The following is a 19,853-nucleotide window of genomic DNA, read 5'->3' as shown; positions in this document are numbered from 1 at the left end:
GCAAATTTACAACGGTCACCAGAACAGAAACATCAACAGCAACAGCAGCAGAGACGACACTGTTTCCTTATCCTCTTCTTCCTCTCCACCTTCTTCTTCTTCTTCTTTCTCTGTATCTCTCTCTGAACTTCCCTCCCTTTTTCTTCTTTTCCTTCTCAAATTCGATGCTATTACTCACAAATCCTCTCTCTTTCCGATGTTGCAAGAGGTCTCTGTCTCTCCCGCGCACAATGCCGCCCTCACTGCCACCGCCTTTCCCGTTCTTCAACCCAAAATCCCGCCATTTTCGTCTGCCTCCAAACCCTAACTCCAAGGTCATCTTTCTCCCCATTCTCCTTTTCACTTAAATCATGTAACTTTTGTTTGATATTTCGTATTGTTTTTGTTTTTAAGGCCGTTGGAGGAGTAAGATTCGACGGCCCGGCGATCGAAGTTGGCCAAGTGTCGGAAGCCGAGGACGGCGACTTGGTGATCGAGACCGGCGTCACGCGGACGCTGCCTCCGGCTTTGACTCTTCAGCAAGGACTTGAAAAAATCAGAGAGGCCGTTGAGGAGTTGAAGCGCAATCCTCCTTCCACTTGTACCGGAATTCATAGGTTTCAGGTAATTCAAAATCTCGGGTTTCTGACTGGTTTCTCGTACACTGTGCTTTGAATTGTGGATTTTGACGGCGAATTTCGCAGGTGGCCGTGCCCCCGAGTGCCAAAGCCTTGAACTGGTTTTGCAGTCAACCGGAGACTTCTGCGGTTTATCCTCTGTTTTTCATTGGCAAGGATGCCAAAAACCCGAGTTATAAGTCGCTGTATGCAAATGAAACTCGAGGAGTTTTCGGAATTGGTGCCGCAGTTCACTTTGCACCTTCATCATCTTCTTCTTCGGTCAAAAGGTTAGTTCTTGTCTTTCTTTTGTATTGTCAATTGATCACCGTTGTATGATAATGTAGAGTAATTTACTTATGCATAGTTTTCTTGTAGATATCTTTCAAATGAATCAACCTCTGTAATGGCTTATGGTTTGGTGGATATTAATTATGACCACGAGTCATCTTTCATAAAACATGAAGCAGGTTCTTACCACTTTTTCGTTCCTCAGGTAAATGTGCATGCTTGTTGGTTTGATTGTTCAATGCGTCGTTATGAGAATGATAATACTACTATTTAACTTACAAATATTGCCTTACAGATTGAGTTACATGAGTACGAGGGCGCTTCTGTTTTAGCAGCAACAATTGCTTGGAGTGACTCTTCCCTTGTACATTTGTGGAAGCCATTCATTCTTTTGAGTTATGTTTCAACCAGGTATCCTGTGGTTGTTGTCTCTCCTTTTTCCACTATTGTGCTATTTAGTTCTTTCCCCAAAAATTAAATAATCACGTTTCCTGATTTTATATGTTGTTGAAAGCGGCAGTCACGACTTTAAGTTCTACTCATCGTGTTGTTTACGCTATACCTTTTCAGGCTAGTTGTCACTGTTGGCACACGCCAAAGAGCTCCCACTCCATGAATATAAGACGTACTCTTGGAAAGCTCAAGCTTCATGAGTATGGAAATGTTCCTTTGGTATGAACTATGAAGATCAAGATTTTTCATAATTTATTTCACAAACAGGTTGTTTCTCTTTTGTCTAGTTTGTGAATGACAAAATTTTGTAGGTATACATGAACGCTCTGTCATCAAGCAGAAAATATGTTGTGGCTAACATCACGACGCTGGTATCCCCCCTTTCCTGGTAAATATTCATTTTCTACTGTTATTTTATTCGTTTTTTCAGTTGAAACATTCTTAGGCTGATTGAGTTAATATCATTTACTGCTTTGCAGAAAGAGACTCCGTTTTCCTGCCAGTTTTGTATCAAGCTTTCACCTACCATTGCAGTTTCTAGCAACATGGTACGTCTCAGTAAAGCATACGCTTATATGAACTTTGTATGCTTATGAACACTAGTAGTAGAAAACATAATTGCTTGGAAGAAGACACGCCACGTACTTTTTATTCTTAAAGATATTCTTTTGTTGATTACATTACATTGAGTTTTTATTTTGATACTGTTGGACGGAACAAACTTGGGTGAATATTGTTCAGGATTTGTGTCTTTTTCTACTATCAGTTGGACCATACCAATAAAATGTGCTACTCAGTTGAAGATTGGGCCAACATCAATACCGTTTGGGCATCACTTATAATTGAAGAATGTTCTCGACTTGGTTTGACGGTGAGATTACCGATTTTAAATCTTTCTACGTTTGTATGTTTTATGTATTCCTGATTCATTCATCTTTGTTCTAGTATTTTTGTGTAGCTCCAGGATCAAGATCATCCCCTCTTGCTGTTGCTGCCTCCACTCATCCTCTTATTACATGTATGGTATGTTATGACGAGCGCTCACTTGCATTTCATGCTGTTGGTTATGCAAGAGGATCTCAGAAGCCAGCTGTTGTCATAACGTCATCTGGAACTGCAGTTTCAAATCTTCTTCCTGCTGTGAGTTTACTCATCGTCGTTCATAAATAGTTATCTGTCTTCTCATTCATTGTTGTTTTACAAGTGTTGTTCAATACATGTCCAGGTTGTCGAGGCTAGTCAAGATTTTGTACCACTCCTATTGCTCACAGCTGACCGTCCTGCAGAATTGCATGATGCTGGAGCAAACCAAGCTATCAATCAGGTACATAGAAAAACTTAATTTGAGTTTTCCAGTAGTTTGTTTCATGGAAAATGCATGTTGTTTAATAGTATGGCTTCTTTTTAATAAAAATATGCATACGTTTATGTCGTATTTATTTGTGTGTGCTATACGGATAATACTCCTGGAATTGATCTACTTTGCATTTCCATGGTAATAAACTATCTGAGTATCTTGCAGTTGTAAATTATTCAATGCATGAGAAGAGACTGATGGAAAATGAAGGATTTGAGTCTAATACTAAAAGTAACAAAAAAAAAAAACAAAACATGTAATGTTGAGTTGGTGCTAAAATGAAGTTGCATGAAAAGCTAGTTAACATTGCTTTAAGCTTTTTGGTTTGACATTTTTGAATTTGTATTCCAGGTAAACCATTTTGGTTCTTTTGTGAGGTTTTTCTTCAGCCTTCCAGCAGCCACCGATCGTATTTCAGCAAGGATGGTACTTACAACACTTGACTCTGCTGTACATTGGGCAACCTCGTCACCGTGTGGCCCTGTTCATATTAACTGTCCTTTCAGGGAGCCACGGGAATATAGCCCTAGCAAATGGATGACGAGTTGTTTGAAAGGATTAGACTTTTGGATGTCTAGCACCGAGCCATTTACTAAGTATATTAAGGTACAGAGTGCTCACACGTATGATGATGGTTGTGGGCAAATGTCAGAGATTCTAAATCTAATTAGAGGGACTAATAAAGGGATTCTACTAATTGGTGCAATCCATTCAGAAGATGAGATGTGGGCAGTTCTTCTCTTGGTTAAACACCTTCAATGGCCTGTTGTAGCTGACATCCTGTCAGGATTACGATTGAGAAAGCTGCTGACTTCTTTTCCTGAAATTGGAGATGATTTGTTATTCGTTGATCATCTTGACCATGCTCTACTTTCAGATTCCGTGCGTAGTTGGATAAATTTTGATCTGATTATTCAGGTATGCGTCCACGACCCACCTCTTTCACTCAGCTTACTCTTATTGCTTCAAGTGGTAAATTTGCCGCTGTAAGAGTATATTTGTAACTCAGTAATATTCTTGAACTCTGTGGATTGTACTACAGATGCCAACTGCATGAGGAGCTATATTCTCTTCTTTTTTATTTAATCCTTTAATTTGTTTTACAAACAGATTGGGAGTAGAATTACAAGCAAGCGTGTTGCTAAAATGCTAGAGGACTGCTTTCCCTGCTCATATATCTTGGTTGACAAGCATCCATTTCGTCATGATCCCTCTCATATTGTAACCCATAGAATCCAAAGTAGCATTGTTGAATTTTCCGATTGTTTATGTAAAGCTGGGCTTCCCTGTATGAGCAAAGAATGGAGCACTTATCTTCAAACGTTAAATGTGATGGTAATGAATCACAAGAATGAGGCTCTACTTTTTATTTTAAATTATTTGGCCTTTTTTTGTTGCTTTCATCCAGATTTTGATATGTTCCAACCCTAGGACTAAACATTAAATTTCACCCAGGCATTTTTATTTTCCATCTGAAACTCCTGAGTAGCTCTCTCATGCATACATTTTCTGTCTGGATTCTGGAAGAAAACTGATAAAATTTGGCTGGAATGTTGATATCTTTCTTTTCTGTTTTGCCTTTTTGGGTTGTACCTTTTAAGTTCCCTTTTCCTATATTATAGGTTTCGAGGGAGTTGTCATTTCAAATTTATGCCAGAGACTTCTTGACTGAACCTCAAGTTGCAAGCGTGATATCCAAAGCACTTTCAGCCGAGTCTGCTCTTTTCATTGGGAACAGTATGGCGATACGTGATGCAGATATGTACGGATGTGGTTGGTCAGGTTGTAGTCATAATACTGCATCCATGATTTCAAAATTACAACTACCCTGTCATATGATTCGGGTGGCTGGGAATAGGGGTGCCAGTGGTATTGATGGGTTACTCAGCACAGCTGTTGGCTTTGCTGTTGGATGCAATAAACGAGTAAGTTTTTTTATATTGGTCTCATTTCTTGGAACTACCATTGTTTATTCTTGTGAACTGTACTTGAATGCCTTTTCCTTTGTGTTATGTTCAGGTGCTTTGCGTGATTGGGGATGTTTCTTTCCTCCACGATACAAATGGCTTGGCAATTGTGAACCAGAGGTAGGATGCTTATCTATTGGTTTTCCAGGCTTGTAAGTTCTGTTCCGGTCTATTGCTCCCTTCTCTTTTTCCACATCGCCTTTTCCTTTAAGTTTAAAATCTTTTGATCTGCCTTTCATTTCCTTAGAGGAGGTTATTGGTAATTCTATATGCTTTTTTTGTATCGTCTGCATGTTTGGTTTCTCTTTCTGCTGTCTTATAATCCAGACAAAGAATTTGTTTCTCGGTTTAACAAATTTACTACGTGATGAAGGACATTGCGGAAACCAATGACGATAGTTGTGATCAATAATCATGGTGGTGCAATATTCAGTCTCCTTCCTATAGCGGATACAGTTGAGCCAAGCATACTAAATCAATACTTCTACACCTCTCACAATGTTTCAATCCACAACCTGTGTGTGGCACATGGGTAAAAATCTTTATATATCTGAACTATAAACTTGGTTGACATGCGATATTCATGTAGTCATAAATCATCCTTTCTAGATTTCAGTGTGTGGTAATTGCTCGATTTGGAGGTGCTTAAAGTTGCCACTTGCGAAGTAATTCGATAGATAGTTAACATGAAAGAATAGGGTTTGAGGGTGTTGGAGTAATGATCACCCATTTAGGGCATCACCAAGCAATGAACGACCTTGAAACAACACACAGCCAATTGGGTATATTAGTGTGAATATCCGAGATATATGGAATTTGAAATTGTCTCAAGAATGTGCTTGCATATATGATTTTGATAGTTGATCAACTGCACCAATGCTTACATTTTCCATCTTCATCGTTGAATTCCTTTCACCAAACTGTAAACCCATTGTTTTTAAGACTTCAAAACAATTATTTCAGTGTGATGCATCTACATGTGAAGACAAAGGTGGAGCTGGAAGATGCATTATTGACATCTCAAGATAAAGAGGTGGATTGTGTCATTGAAGTTGAGGGCTGCATAGATGCCAATGCCACCTTTCACAGGTTTGTGGTTATGCTACCTTGATGATAAGTTATTTTTAGGGTAAATCTCAGTTTACCACCCTTAAGTTTTGTGGTTTTCAACATTTAGTACATGAAGTTTTTTTTTCGTCCCAGAGTCATACCTAAAGTGTTTATTTTGGGACAATGACTGTTAATTCTGGGATGAAAAAAACTTCGTGTAATAAATGTTGAAAACCACGAAACTTAAGGGTAGTAAAGATTTACCCTTATTTCTATCAGCTTATTAACTGACTGCGGACATATTATTTCCCTCTTTTCCTTATTTTTATCGGCTTATTAACTGACTGCAGACAAATTCTTTCCCTCTTTAGTACTTACAAAAAGAAAAATATCATCTTATCTCAGTACTTTAAGAAAGTTTGCGTGCCAAGCAGCAGATCATGCGTTGAGCCTCTCCTCAAAGATTTCTGTTCAAGACTCACCAGCTGATGGCACTTTACTTTATAGAGTCCATAGAATGGAGTATTCAGTATTTAGGTGAATTCTTTGATGATGGAATAAATTTTTAGTATTCTTTAATTATGCTTGGAAAGAAGGATTTGATATATTTTTATTCTGTTTTGGACAGTATACCACTCTGTGCTCCTCCTACTATGGTTTCTGTTGATGATAATGAAACCAGCTTCTACAGAGAAGGGTTTATTTTAACTTTGTATCTTGAGGATGGAAGCATTGGGTTTGGCGAGGTTAGTTTTGGTACAAATTTTCAACTAATCCACTTGTGTTTCTATAATCCTTATTTGACCATCGATGACTTTAATTAAACAGGTTTCGCCTCTCGATATCCACAGAGAAAGCCTGCTTGATGTAGAAGAGCAACTGAGGTTACTTGTTCATATGATGGAAGGAGCTAAGATTAGTTGCTTCCTTCCTCTGCTAAAGGGCTCTTTTTCTTCTTGGATATGGACCAACCTGGGAATACTGGTAAATCCTTTTTTTTAACGTACTTATCAGAAAGGGAAAAAGATAGAGCTCTGTTATAAATATATCTTCATAGAACATATGCTTTTGATTGTGATACAGCCATGCACGCTCTTGCCTAGTGTTAGATGTGGTTTGGAAATGGCAATTCTCAATGCATTAGCGACAAGGCAAGGTTCCAACTTATTAGGCCTACTCCATCCCTTGAAAGCTGAAGGAGGTATATCTGAAAGGCCGATGACAGTTCAGATTTGTGCCCTAGTTGATTCCAATAGAACGCCCACTCAAGTAGCTGATGTTGTAGCAGCACTTGTTGAAGAAGGATTTACTGCAGTAAAGCTGAAGGTACTTCTCTCTTCTCTCTGAACGTATATTGAAATATTACAAAAGATATGGTCAAATTGAATTTTTTATTATGCATAAAAAAGTAAAGGCTTGGTTTGTGGCTTTCCAATGACTTTGCAACAGGTAGCACGTCAGGGGAGTCCCTTGCACGATGCTGCAGTTATACAGGCAGTAAGAAAGAAAGTTGGGTACCAGATTCAAGTTCGTGCAGATGCCAATCGGAACTGGACATATAAAGAAGCTATCCAGTTTGGTTCCTTGGTAAAGGATTGTGATCTGCAGTATATTGAGGTATACTCTAAAAAATTTGTTAACTTATCGTTTTTACTCTACTCTACAACTGCGTCCCAAGGGATGGAATCTATTTCTGATCAAATTTTATGTGGTTGCCATACTTTTAATTTTGATGATTTAACATTGTGCGGCTTGTGCCTCATCTTCCTTTGTTAATATGAATTTAGGATTAATGATGCTTGTGACTATATTTTTAATGTCTTCGTTGACCTTATCACTATTTATTTATTTCAGGAACCTGTTCAAAACGAAGGTGATATTGTCAAGTTCTGTGAAGAAAGCGGGTTACCCGTGGCACTGGATGAAACTATTGACAGTATTAGAGAACATCCACTTGACAAGCTAGTGAAGTACACCCATCCAGGAATAGTAGCTATTGTAAGTGGCAGTTTATGCATTGCTCATTAGTATCTTTTGCATTTTGATGTCTTCGTTACTGAAATTCATGACCCTTTGTAAAATTTCAATGGTGTATCCTGATTTAGGTTGTTCATATTGGTTTTTTCAGGTTATTAAACCTAGTGTTGTTGGTGGCTTTGAAAATGCAGCAATAATTGCTCAGTGGGCTCAGCAGCACCAGAAAATGGCCGTTGTTAGTGCTGCATTTGAAAGTGGCCTAGGTTTGTCAGCATATATTCAGTTTTGCTGTTATCTCAACCTGAAAAATTCAGAAATCTGTGAAATGATGAATTATGAATTGGCCCCGTCAATAGCCCATGGTTTAGGAACATACCGCTGGCTAAAAGAAGATGTAACAACCACTCCTCTCAAGATAGGTTGTAATCCAGTCAGTGGCTTCGTAGAAGCATCTGTTGCTGATGCTGATCAAGTTATTCAAAAATTTCAAATAAATGGCAATGTAGTTCATAGAAATTTTACTGGAGAGCAAGTCCGCGTATTCCAGCTTACTGTAGATTCAAAGGCTTTCTCTTATTCCATCATAGTCCACGAGATTGGAGAAAGATACAATGTTAGTAAAAATTTCATATCCTTGACACTCTCTGTCTTAGCTTACATGTATTACATCTCCTATACTGCATGCTCACTATACCAAAATCATGCTCATGCAGGAAAATGTTTTTGTATTTCTTCATGGGTTTCTTGGAACTGGTGAAGATTGGATTGCTATGATGAAGGCGATTTCAGGATGTGCAAGATGCATTTCGATTGACCTTCCTGGTCATGGTGGAACAAAGATACAGAACCATGGTGATAACGATGCTGTACAGGATTCAGGTTTGTCAATTGAGGTTGTTGCCGATCTTTTATGTGAAGTGATTAAACAGATTACGCCTGGAAAGGTTACTATTGTGGGTTACTCTATGGGAGCAAGGATTGCACTCTACATGGCTTTGAGGTGTACAGACAAAGTATGTATACAGTTTTGAAGATTTTCATTTCAAATTTAGCTCTAGTTTAAGTGTTGTTAACAATAGTGGGAATTTTGTTATGAAGGTCAATGGAGCTGTTGTAATATCTGGAAGCCCTGGGTTAAAAGATGAAGTGGATAGAAAAATTCGTAGAGCTAAGGATGACTCTAGAGCTCGCTTCCTTATTGATCACGGCTTAGAGCTCTTCCTAGACACCTGGTATTCTGGAGAGCTGTGGAACAGGTACTTTTAGGTTTTTCGGCCTTAACGGTGTTTGGATTATTAGATTTTCCATTATTCACACGCTTCAGTAACCCTATGTGTAATTTGAACAGCTTAAGAGTCCATCCCCGATTTCGTCAGATAGTTTCCAGCCGCCTGCATCATGAAGATGTGCAGAGTCTTGCAAAAGTGCTTTCCGGTTTAAGTATTGGGAGGCAGCCGTAAGCTTCCCTGACCATTTTACTGATTATTTGATTCCCACACTACAATACTTATACTAGATACGTTTTGAAATCTGAATTATACTTTGTTTGCATGTCAGGCCATTGTGGGAAGACTTGAAGCACTGCAAAACACCCCTTTTGCTAATTGTTGGAGAGGAGGATAAAAAGTTCAAGGCGATAGCTAAGGATATGTCCTGTGAATTTGCTGGTGGCACGGCGAGTGGAGACGGCCCTCCCCATGACATCTATGAGATAGTTGAGATTCCAGATTGCGGACATGCTGCTCATCTGGAGAACCCTCTCCCTGTAATCAGCACATTGAGACGATTTTTGGGGAGAGTGAACTCGAATTTGATTCAAAACCAGAAGGCAATTTAGAGATGTTACTATCTTCGCTCTTTTACGCATTTGCTTTGTGATGGATACATTGGGGATGTCCATAAATACATAAATCGTGGCAGTCATACAGAAGCATAGCAACGAATATTGCCAACTTGCTATCTGTCTAAGCAACTGCATTTTCCATCGCTACATGATGCTGTCGCCAACGCACTTCATTTTACCTTCACGGCTAGTCAAACATCGGCCTCTTTCCGGTGACTGGACGATTTCTGGTGCTGGCTCAAAGCCACCCAAAAACTCTGCATGTGTATTTGATGTCGAGGCAAATTACTGTGCCTCAAGATCTAGAGCGTTCGGTTTTGTTGCACCGAGAGTCAGAAGAACATCGTTTTTTAACCAAACTGCTGGATTCACTCAAGAACTCTTGTTCTTAGATTGTAATCCTCATTGTGTTGAATTATCAATATATCGTTGCATTTAAGGAGGGGGTTTTAATAGAAAATTCGTCACAAAACATTTTTCATTAAACAGAAAACTACTCTTAGGCCACTTACTACATTCTAATGACATTTATCTTTAATTACTTGAAAAATAAGATGTTTTAGGTTCGAATCTCGTGATGGTAAGTACGATACTATTTGATTCTCACTCCTTGGTAAAAATATATTGTATAAAAAAAATATTATAAAACAATAATCCAACATGGTACAACTTTCTTGTTTTTCGCTTTTTTTATTTATTTTATGTCTTTAATAATAAAGAAAATTGTTTACTTATAGGTTGTTATGAATTGGTTTTCAATAGCTAAGCTAAGCATGCTTAGCTGCTAATTTTCAGATTAGTTTTAAGCTGGGACACAATCTCAAGTACAAATGAATACTAAGTGACAATAACAACGACTTGATAAAATTTTGGTGAAGCAAATATCATGCAAGCGCTGAAACGTGATGATTTTATTTTATTTTTACTTTTTTGCTACAAGTAATTGTGATTATTGCCAACCAACTTATGCAGCCTTGGGCATACGCCTAATATAAAAAATTGTCAAGCTTATGTAATCTTGTTCGATTATATTCGGACTAATGCTGTTTAAATTATTCTTACGAGATTGATGGACAAAACCATATTTTAAAAACATTTTTCAGTTACTCTTAAAACATGAAGAAGGCTCTATATATGTAAACCATTCATAAGAAAGAGATAACTAAACATTTTTTTTTTTCAATATTCTTTCTATCTTTCTGTAGAAAGAAGATTAATACATACTTATTCTGCTAATTGAACATTTAAGTTGCACCCAAGCTAGCTTATGTGCGCAACTAGGAGAGACTGTGTAGAGTTAAGATACTGCGAGGCTCGATCAAGGCAAGTTAACGCATTTGCATTGCGCATTAACACATTGGAGCGTTCCCCATGGACATAAATAATTAATCTTGTCGCAGTCAGTCTGTTGAGAACATTTACCGATTGGATTTGGCAGATAGGGAACGCATTTGCATTGCCCATTAACACATTGGAGCTTTCCTGATGTACATAAATAATTAATCATGTCGCAGTCCTTCTGTTTAGAACATTTACCAATTTCATTTGGCAGCAGATAACCAACGCATTTGCATTGTCCATCAACGCAGGAAAGCTTTCCCGATGGACATAAATAATTAATCTTGTCGCAGTCGGTCTGGTTGGAACATTTGTTAATTTGATTTAGCTGGCGGCGAGGGCATCTGCATTCACCATCAGCACAGAGGAGCTTTCCCCATGGACATTTATAATTAATCTTGTCGCAGTCAGTCTGATTGGAACATGTACCAATTTTCCCATCGTCCTGATCAATATTTGGAACTGCTTCGGCTTTTGAGAACACTGGTACACCAGCACATAAAAAACCACACTCCATTTAGAGACTTTTAATTATGTAAATAAAATACCATTTCGACACGCAAAATGGAGAATATTGCATTAGACATTCTTTCATACAAACTGTAATAATAATGTAATATTTGTATTCGAAGATACTAGTTTAAAAAACTCACAAGATACAATAACGAAGAATACGAAGATGATAGCTGCCTTAGATGTAACATTCTCCATGCTTTTGTTTATTGTGTCAACCTTTGATAGTGATCAATTTCAAGGCTTGTTTTGCAGGGTACGTAGGTGGTGAGACCCTTGGGCTATATTTATATTATAGGCGTTGGTATATTTGTGGAAGTTTTTTTTTTTTTTTAAAGAAAGTTGAGCGTTAGAGAAATCGAGAAATAACTAGTCGTGTAACTGATTTCCCAAAATTAAACTAAATATATAGAAACAAAATCTGAATATGAGAATTGAGATTTCACAATTTTCTTACTCCGATCCATAAAAAAGTCTTGAACTCAACATGGAAAATGACTGAATAGATAGAAAAAAATCTGAATTTGGGAATGAAAGAATTAAGCATTAACGATTCACGATTTCCTTACTCAAAATCAATAAAAAAGAAATCTTGAATCCAAGATGAAAGGATCTGAATATATAGAATATATATATGAATTGGAATGAAAGAATTACGAATTCACAATTTTCTTGCTCCAAATCCATAAAAAAAGAAATCTTGACTCCAACATTAGAAAAGAGATAACAAATCTGGAAATGAAACAATTAAGAATTCACAATTCATAACTTCCTTGCTTATAATCCATATATAAAAATGAAATCTTGAATCCAACATAGAAAATAACTGAATATATAGAAAAAAATTGAATTTGGTAATGAAAAAATTCAAAATTTCCTTGCTACCAATCCATAAAAAGAAGTCTTGAATCCAAGATGAAAAAAACTGAATGTGTAGAAAAAAGTTCTGAATTTGGAAACGAAAGAATTGAGAAATCATGCTTTGAATCCATAAAAAAGGAATCTTGAATCCAACATGAAAAATAACTGAATATATAGAAGAAGAAAATTTCTTGAATATACTAAGTCAAATATCATACGCAAAGGTTTGGCATAAATCATAGCGTAATCTAATATATTGTTGAGAATGAAACCTATATTGATAAGAGAAGAGACCTTGTATAGACTTATAAGTAAGTTGAACTACTATTCATATTCTCAATTGATTTTATAGTTCATCCTTCATATCGGAGATGTGAAATAGAAAAGCTTTGTTGGGGAAATATATATAATTCCTTCTTTGATCAATTTTTTAACCCTACGGCCACACATTATTGATTTGGTGCCAACGGTAGCTTACATCAATCAAGGCGTAACCATTTTCCATCTTTACAAAACCATATTTTTTCCTGAGATCCTTAATGTAGTGTATTTTATTGAATATCGTAATTCACTTGAAATAAAAATCACGTTCGAACTGTTTCTCTGTAGATTCTGTCATCCATAGTTTTTCTACAGATTGTCATTCATAGTTGATAGTTCGAAAATTTTATTACGTTACGAGTATTTTAGTCACCTTCAACCAATAATATACCGGTTAAACAAGCAAACAGAGTGTATAACACCTGGAACATACTTGCTAATGCAACATTTATATTGAATTACACCTAGCCAGCTTAGTCCCTTATTTTAAATAGCAAGCAGAGAAAATGTAGCTAAGACCTTTATTAGTGAAGATGAACGTATGACTTGATCAAGGCGAATCAGCGCACATGCATTGACCAAAACACAGTCGAGCTTTCCCGTTAATGTTCACATGGAGCGCACCTTCTTGCAGTTAGTTTGTTTGTAACATTATATTGTCTCATGTGACGAACATTATTTGTTTCCAGAGCGACGCGGATTATGAGAATAATGGTTACCTGCAAAATAAAAAGGCAACACAAAATACTCCATTCACTAGACTATCAGTGGTTAAGAAAACTCACAAGATGCAGTGACCAAGAAAACGACCATCATATATAGCTGCCTACATCTTTCTCCATTTTATTCAAATTGTGCTGTGAATTTTGGGATGATGTGATGATCGATTTCAAGGCTTTTGTTTTAATTTATACTGTAGGACTGTTGGCATTTCTAGTAGCTAGTTTAGGCTTTTAGTGGTGAGAAAATCTAATTTTTCTAAAAAGTATCAAGTGATACAAGTCATTTCCAACCCGAGAGTTACCGATAAGAAAATTAAACTGGATATTAGGAAAATTTAAGGCTTGGGAATGACAATCCTTAGTTTTCATGTTTAGTTTTTTTTTTTTTTTTTTTTTTTTGGGTCAATATATGTTTAGTATCCTTAACAAAGAAATGATGAATCTAACAGGGAAACATGAGAAAAAAAAATGCTGAAAGGAAATGATGAAATCTACAAGACGAATTTTTATTAAATTGCAAGCAAAATCGGGTAAGGGAAAATTTGATACTTTTATGTATTTTTATTTTTGTTTTCCTTTTGGGTTATGATTGTTTTCTATTTAAACCAACTTATGTAATTGTATTTAGAATTACTAATAAAATTTTAGAGAACCCAAATACCTCCATAATTTTATATCTACACTTTTCACTATGCTAAGTGAGTTTGTATTTTTCACAAAATCATCACCAACTGCAAAAAATAAAAACAACATTATTGGTTCACTGTGATTATTATGATACACAGCCATCTAAAGAAACATCAAAAATCAAAACAATCAAACAATAAAATTCCAAAACTCACCAAAATTGAGAAGCAGCATGGTAGCTATGTTCAAAAGGCACATGAAGCTTGCCACATATGCATTGGCTACTTTAATTAGGTTATGCCCCTCACCTTTGACTTTTCCAATGGCTCTGTTTCTTTTTACTAGTCTTCATGCACACGTTCACACGCGTGTAAAAGATTTTTTTTGAATCACAGCGTGCTACGCGTGATTTATACATTTTAAATGTATTTATATGTGTGAATTGCTTCAATATTTTTTTATGACAAAAAGAAAGTCAAATATGTGGACTAAATGAATAATATTAGACTATGCTCGAAGAAATCCTTCATAAACTAATCAAAGCAGTTGAGTCCACATAATAAAATCGGTCTTTCAATTTTCATCTACATTCTATTGAATTTACATTAAAAATAGAGAAAATAATATTTAATAAATAACTTATTAAAGTATATTATTGCTAGCTCATTGTGAGGCTAAGCCCACCCCCTCCCCTTAGTGTAGATAATATCATTTGTTAAAATAAAAAAATAAAAAAATCACTTGACAACTAATTGAATCACATTATTATGCTCGTGCGAAAACCTTTTTTTATAACCGGCACTAAGTGCCTCTTAAGTGTTTAAAAATAGAGAAAATAATATTTAATAAATAAATGACTGAATCACATTATTGTGTGAGTGCAAAAGGCCTTTTTTATCATTGGCGGTACATGCCTCTTAAAATATTTTGAACGTGTTTAAAAATAAAGAAAATAATATTTAATAAACAACTAATTGAATCACATTATTGCTAGCCCATTGTAAGGCTAAGCCCATCCTCTCTCCCTTAGTGTAGATAATATCGTTTGTTAAAAAAAAAAAAAACTAAAACAAAAAACAATCATTTGACAACTAATTGAATCACATTATTATGCACATGTGAAAGACCTTTTTTATAAACGGCGTTATGTGCCACACCCCGACCGAGATCAAGGCGTGCTGGCCGTCACCCTAGCGTGACGGCCAGCACGCCTTGATCTCGGTCAGGGTGTGTCATTACACGCCTCTTAAGACGTTTTGATCGTGTTTAAAGATAGACAAAATAATATTTAATAAACCACTGAATGAATCATTTTATTACTAACCCATTGTGAGGTATTAATTATAAAAAAATAAAATAAAAAAGCACTATATAAAAAAATTTTAATTATTAAAAAAATACTGTTTATATGATGAAAATACCCCTGCATTATTTTATACAATATTTTATACTTCTTTTGAACTTTTTTGTTTGGGGTTTTTCTCCCACTACTTTTTGGTGAAGTCATGATCCCAAAAAGGGGCTCCTAGCTTTTTATTTCTTTTTATTTAAAAAAAAATCAAAATAATTTAAATAACTAAAGGTCCATTGCCTAAAATTGTGACTCACTTTCTTGCATCCAAATTCAAATTTTATAAACCATCACCTTAAAAGAGTCTCACATTGATGAAGGAATAAACCTTTGTAAGGGTTTATAAGAGGTTAAACTACTTCTCATATTGTCAATTGGTTTTACAGTGGAACCTCAACTTTCTTCATGATATCAGAGCATGTTGGCCCACATGTGAAGCCCAACGGTTTACACGTGCTCCACACCACTCCGTTCGTGTTGTCTACATATTAGGCTTGAAAATTAACTACACGTGAGGAGGCGTGTGAGAATGTGAGGTATAAAAGTCCCACATTGGTAAAAGGAGAAGCATTGCAAGAGCTTATAAAAGGTTGGGCTACTCCCCATGTTATCAATTGGTTTTATGATGAAACTTCAACTTTTTTCATGCCTTCAACAGTTTAACTAAAATATGGATCAATAAACCATATTATAATTATTACAGCATTTCAATTATTATTTCTTAAAGAAAGATTGCAACTTTTGTCAATCCACCGTACAGGCTTAAATTTTGAAGTTGCACGGCCAGTTATTTTAGCCTTTAGCTATAGAGATGGACAAAAGTACTTGTAAATATATAATGTATAGCTAAGATATACATTAACCATCCACACATTTGCATTCCCCATCGACACATGTGATAGTTCCCGAAGCACATTTAACTCCTTTGCAGTCGGTCCAAACGGAACATTGATTGTTCTGAATTTGCAGGCCAGACTGAGAGAACTCAGGGAGAAAGCACAAGCATTTCCCGTTATGACACGTAGCCCTTCCCTTTGGACAGTCTTCTGCAGTATCTCTACAGTCGGTGAGACTCCGGCAGTCGGCGGCGACGTCGTGAATAGCAGTTGCGACTTCGCATGTGCAGACGTGATTAATACAAAGAACAAAGTTTGAGGGGCATGGATCGCAGTCGGCCTTCGAATTGCATCGTTGAACAGCCTTAGCTGCTTCTGGTCCTGCAGCCACGCCTGCAGATTTTAAATAATTAAATCCACTGGAGACGGCCTTTATGTATTTAAAATTACAAACAATCGACTTCAATGACAATCATATATTATGGGAAGAGAGTTTGACTAATTGGGAGAAAAGAACTCACAAATGACCAAGAAGACGACCCGACTAATCATACTCGTCTTAAACGCAGCCTTCTCCATGTTTTTCTTGTTGAGTCACGCTGTGGGGATGTTTTTCTTTCAGTAAAGATGTTTCTCTTTCAGTAAAGTGAGCCCGTAATCTATATTTATAAGGGCTCTCATGCACATTTTTGATAGTTTCACACATTATATCAAAAAGCCAAACAAATCTGAATATATCTAGTAAATCATGTAATTGATTTGATTCCATAGGATTTTATAGTGTGTTTCCTGATGTGGAAATAAAATATCATATTTAGGAAACAAAATCACAATTTAAGATTGATATCTGATATTTAATTTCCTTGTTTGGTACCGAAAATATGGAAAAGAAGAAATGAAATTTGGGAGTATGTAAATACGGTGCGAACCACTTACTTGGTACGCTTCATAATATTCTCAAAATGTAATACAATAATGTCAATCATTGTTAGTAAGACCTTCAACATGACCCTTCTACATATCTTTTCTAACCACATGCACATGGACTAGCTACTTGAGACAAGGGTTTTTTTTTTCCAATCTCTACATTTTGAAAATTGACATACTCCACTATTAACGTAGTATAATTTGTAACTAAGTCAGATTTTATTTTTATAACAACACGTCTATCAAGTAATCACGTCTTCATAGTAATAATACTAATAGTCGCAACATTATTACTACATAGAGGTTTTGCTCTGTATATGCCTAAATTTTAGGCTCTTATTTCATAAATATCGGTTTTTACAAAAAAAATTCAAGCATAGTCAAAGCCACACACATAAATAGAGTCAAATACTCTCAAAATTAAAAACAACATAAACCTAAAATCCAAACCGTACGAGTCATACAAATAGATTTTTGAGTCATGTGATGGTTCTTTGGGTCAAGTAGCTGTGAAATCTCATTGTGTTTACCTGAATGGATTTTTGGACACAATATGTTTGTGTTTAGGTAGAATTTAAAGTCGAAATCTAGTATCCAACACTTCACATTCTTTTCCATGTTAGATTTAACATTTCCTTGTTGACAATATCAACCATGTAAAAAATCAGGATTTCATTCCCAAAGTCTGCAAAATATATCAGGTTAATTTCCTTATCGTCAACTCTAAAGTTGGAAATTAATAATGTCACTTGATACTTTTAGATTTCTTCAGCACTTTTATACCAGACATGTCAACACTACCATAGTATAAATATTGTTCAAAGCTAGGGTTCAGCACTTCATTACTACATATATAATCCCAAGTGTCACAAAATAATTACATATAAAAAATGCGAAAGGCTACATCTAAGGCAGCTATGACCGCCCTCTTCTTGGTCATTGCATTTTGTGAGCTTTTCTTCCTAGCTACTTGTCTCATCAGCCACCAAAATCAAAATTAAACAGTAGAAATAAGCCAAGATTAAACAGCTTCAACTAATTCATACAAGGAGTAAAGAAATCCTTCGTAACCGCATTTACATACTTACTAAATGTCCATATCTCAAAAACAACCAATTCAATCAGAAGGGTCACGTTTATAGGGAATTGTTGGGCTCCAGAAAACAGGATCACAAGTAACACTAGTAAATTCATCGAAAACTCGACATAACATAGCAACATGAGCAATCAGAGAACTTTGAAGACCAATATGGTATGAGGTTGTTCCGCATCAAATTCAGCAATATAAATCTCCTCATTTTGCTTCATAAAATCCATATACATATACATCAAATGCAACAGTAAAAACACAAGAATCAAACCATAAATTCAGATAAAATCTCAAACTTTAAAAGATATGGCAGAGCAATCAGAGAACTTTGAAGGCATGATTTGAAATTCCACATCAAATTCAGATTAAAATAAATCTGATTTCATCATTTTGCTTTGCCATTTTCTTCAGATTTAGTACTTGTATTTTCCGGGCAAATAATAGTTGTGCAAGAGAAATCACTCAGATTCACTGCACAACCGATGCCAAAGATTGAATCTTGCACCCAACCCTTTGCTCGAAATTTCCCTGCTACCATGTTTCCAAGCAGCAAGGGGCTATCTGGTGCATTACAAGATTAAAACTTGATAATTTCAAAATCCCAGTAAAATCCACACAATAATTACAGATATCAAAACTGAAGAAAAGGGATACTCAACGGCGAAGTACCTGACGTGGGAAATCTATCAGTTGTACTTGCGGGAGCTTAATGCAACCGGAAGAGGGATTTTTACCTGCAAAATAAAAAGGCAACACAAAATACTCCATTCACTAGACTATCAGTGGTTAAGAAAACTCACAAGATGCAGTGACCAAGAAAACAACCATCATATATGGCTGCCTACATCTTTCTCCATTTCATTCTAATTATGCCGTGAATTTTGGGATGATGTGATGATCGATTTCAAGGCTTTTGGTTTAATTTATACTAAGGGACTGTTGGCATTTCTAGTAGCTAGTTTAGGCTTTTAGTGGTGAGAAAATCTAATTTTTCTAAAAACTATCAAGTGATATAAGTCATTTCCAACCCGAGAGTTACCGATAAGAAAATTCAACTGGATATTAGGAAAATTTAAGGCTTGGGGATGACAATCCTTAGTTTTCATGTTTAGTATCCTCAACAAAGAAATGATGAATCTAACAGGGAAACATGAAAAAAAGCTGAAAGGAAATGATGAAATCTACTAGACGAATTTTTATTAAATTGCAAGCAAAATCGGGTTATTAGAGTATTAGGGAAAATTTGATATTTTTTTATATGTTTATTTTTGTTTTCCTTTTGGGTTATGATTGTTTTCTATTTAAGCCAACTCATGTAATTGTATTTAGAATTACTAATAAAATTTTAGAGAACCCAAATACCTCCATAATTTTATATCTACATACACTTTTCACTATGCTAAGTGAGTTTGTATTTTTCACAAAATCATCACCAACTGCAAAAAGTAAAAACTCAACATTATTGGTTCACTGTGATTATTATGATACACAGCCATCTAAAGAAACAACAAAAATCAAAACAATCAAACAATAAAATTCCAAAACTCACCAAAATAGTAGCATGGTAGCTATGTTCAAAAGGCACATGAAGATTGCCACATATGCATTGGCTATTTTAATTAGGTTATGCCCTCACCTTTGACTTTTATATTTGTTTTGTTTCTTTTTACTAACGTTCATACACGGGAGTGAATTTTTTAAATCATGGTGTGCTACGCGTGACTTAGACATTT

The 19,853-nt window shown here is 35.8% G+C and overlaps 1 protein-coding gene and 2 non-coding genes across 3 annotated transcripts; 1 reads left to right on the top strand and 2 right to left on the bottom strand.

Annotated features, from left to right (window-relative positions):
- The first annotated feature begins 25 nt into the window (after positions 1-25).
- On the top strand, positions 26-9,973 carry LOC103946661 (protein PHYLLO, chloroplastic). The gene is given in 29 exon segments (XM_009357420.3): positions 26-314; positions 394-603; positions 684-886; positions 975-1,092; positions 1,183-1,240; positions 1,243-1,298; positions 1,458-1,559; positions 1,652-1,711; positions 1,820-1,888; positions 2,107-2,211; positions 2,286-2,480; positions 2,566-2,664; positions 3,049-3,615; positions 3,808-4,032; positions 4,320-4,622; positions 4,717-4,784; positions 5,038-5,196; positions 5,628-5,753; positions 6,120-6,251; positions 6,343-6,460; positions 6,543-6,698; positions 6,798-7,040; positions 7,164-7,331; positions 7,569-7,712; positions 7,843-8,304; positions 8,405-8,704; positions 8,790-8,947; positions 9,040-9,147; positions 9,249-9,973. Coding segments are annotated over 29 exon segments (5,142 nt in total). The 5' UTR covers positions 26-164; the 3' UTR covers positions 9,529-9,973.
- Positions 9,974-18,252: 8,279 nt separating this feature from the next.
- On the bottom strand, positions 18,253-18,334 carry LOC125477889. The gene has a single exon (XR_007258760.1). It is a non-coding gene; the product is annotated as a small nucleolar RNA R160 (small nucleolar RNA).
- Positions 18,335-18,433: 99 nt separating this feature from the next.
- On the bottom strand, positions 18,434-18,515 carry LOC125477891. Its single transcript, XR_007258762.1, has one exon. It is a non-coding gene; the product is annotated as a small nucleolar RNA R160 (small nucleolar RNA).
- Positions 18,516-19,853: the final 1,338 nt, after the last annotated feature.

Source organism: the organism of the source record quoted next, unplaced genomic scaffold (genome assembly GCF_019419815.1).
Source record: "Pyrus x bretschneideri cultivar Hongxiangsu unplaced genomic scaffold, Pyrus_bretschneideri_v1 Contig22, whole genome shotgun sequence".
NCBI lineage: Eukaryota > Viridiplantae > Streptophyta > Magnoliopsida > Rosales > Rosaceae > Pyrus > Pyrus x bretschneideri.
The sequence above is the reverse complement of the archived record's forward strand: the minus strand, read 5'-3'. Positions and strand labels throughout refer to the sequence as shown.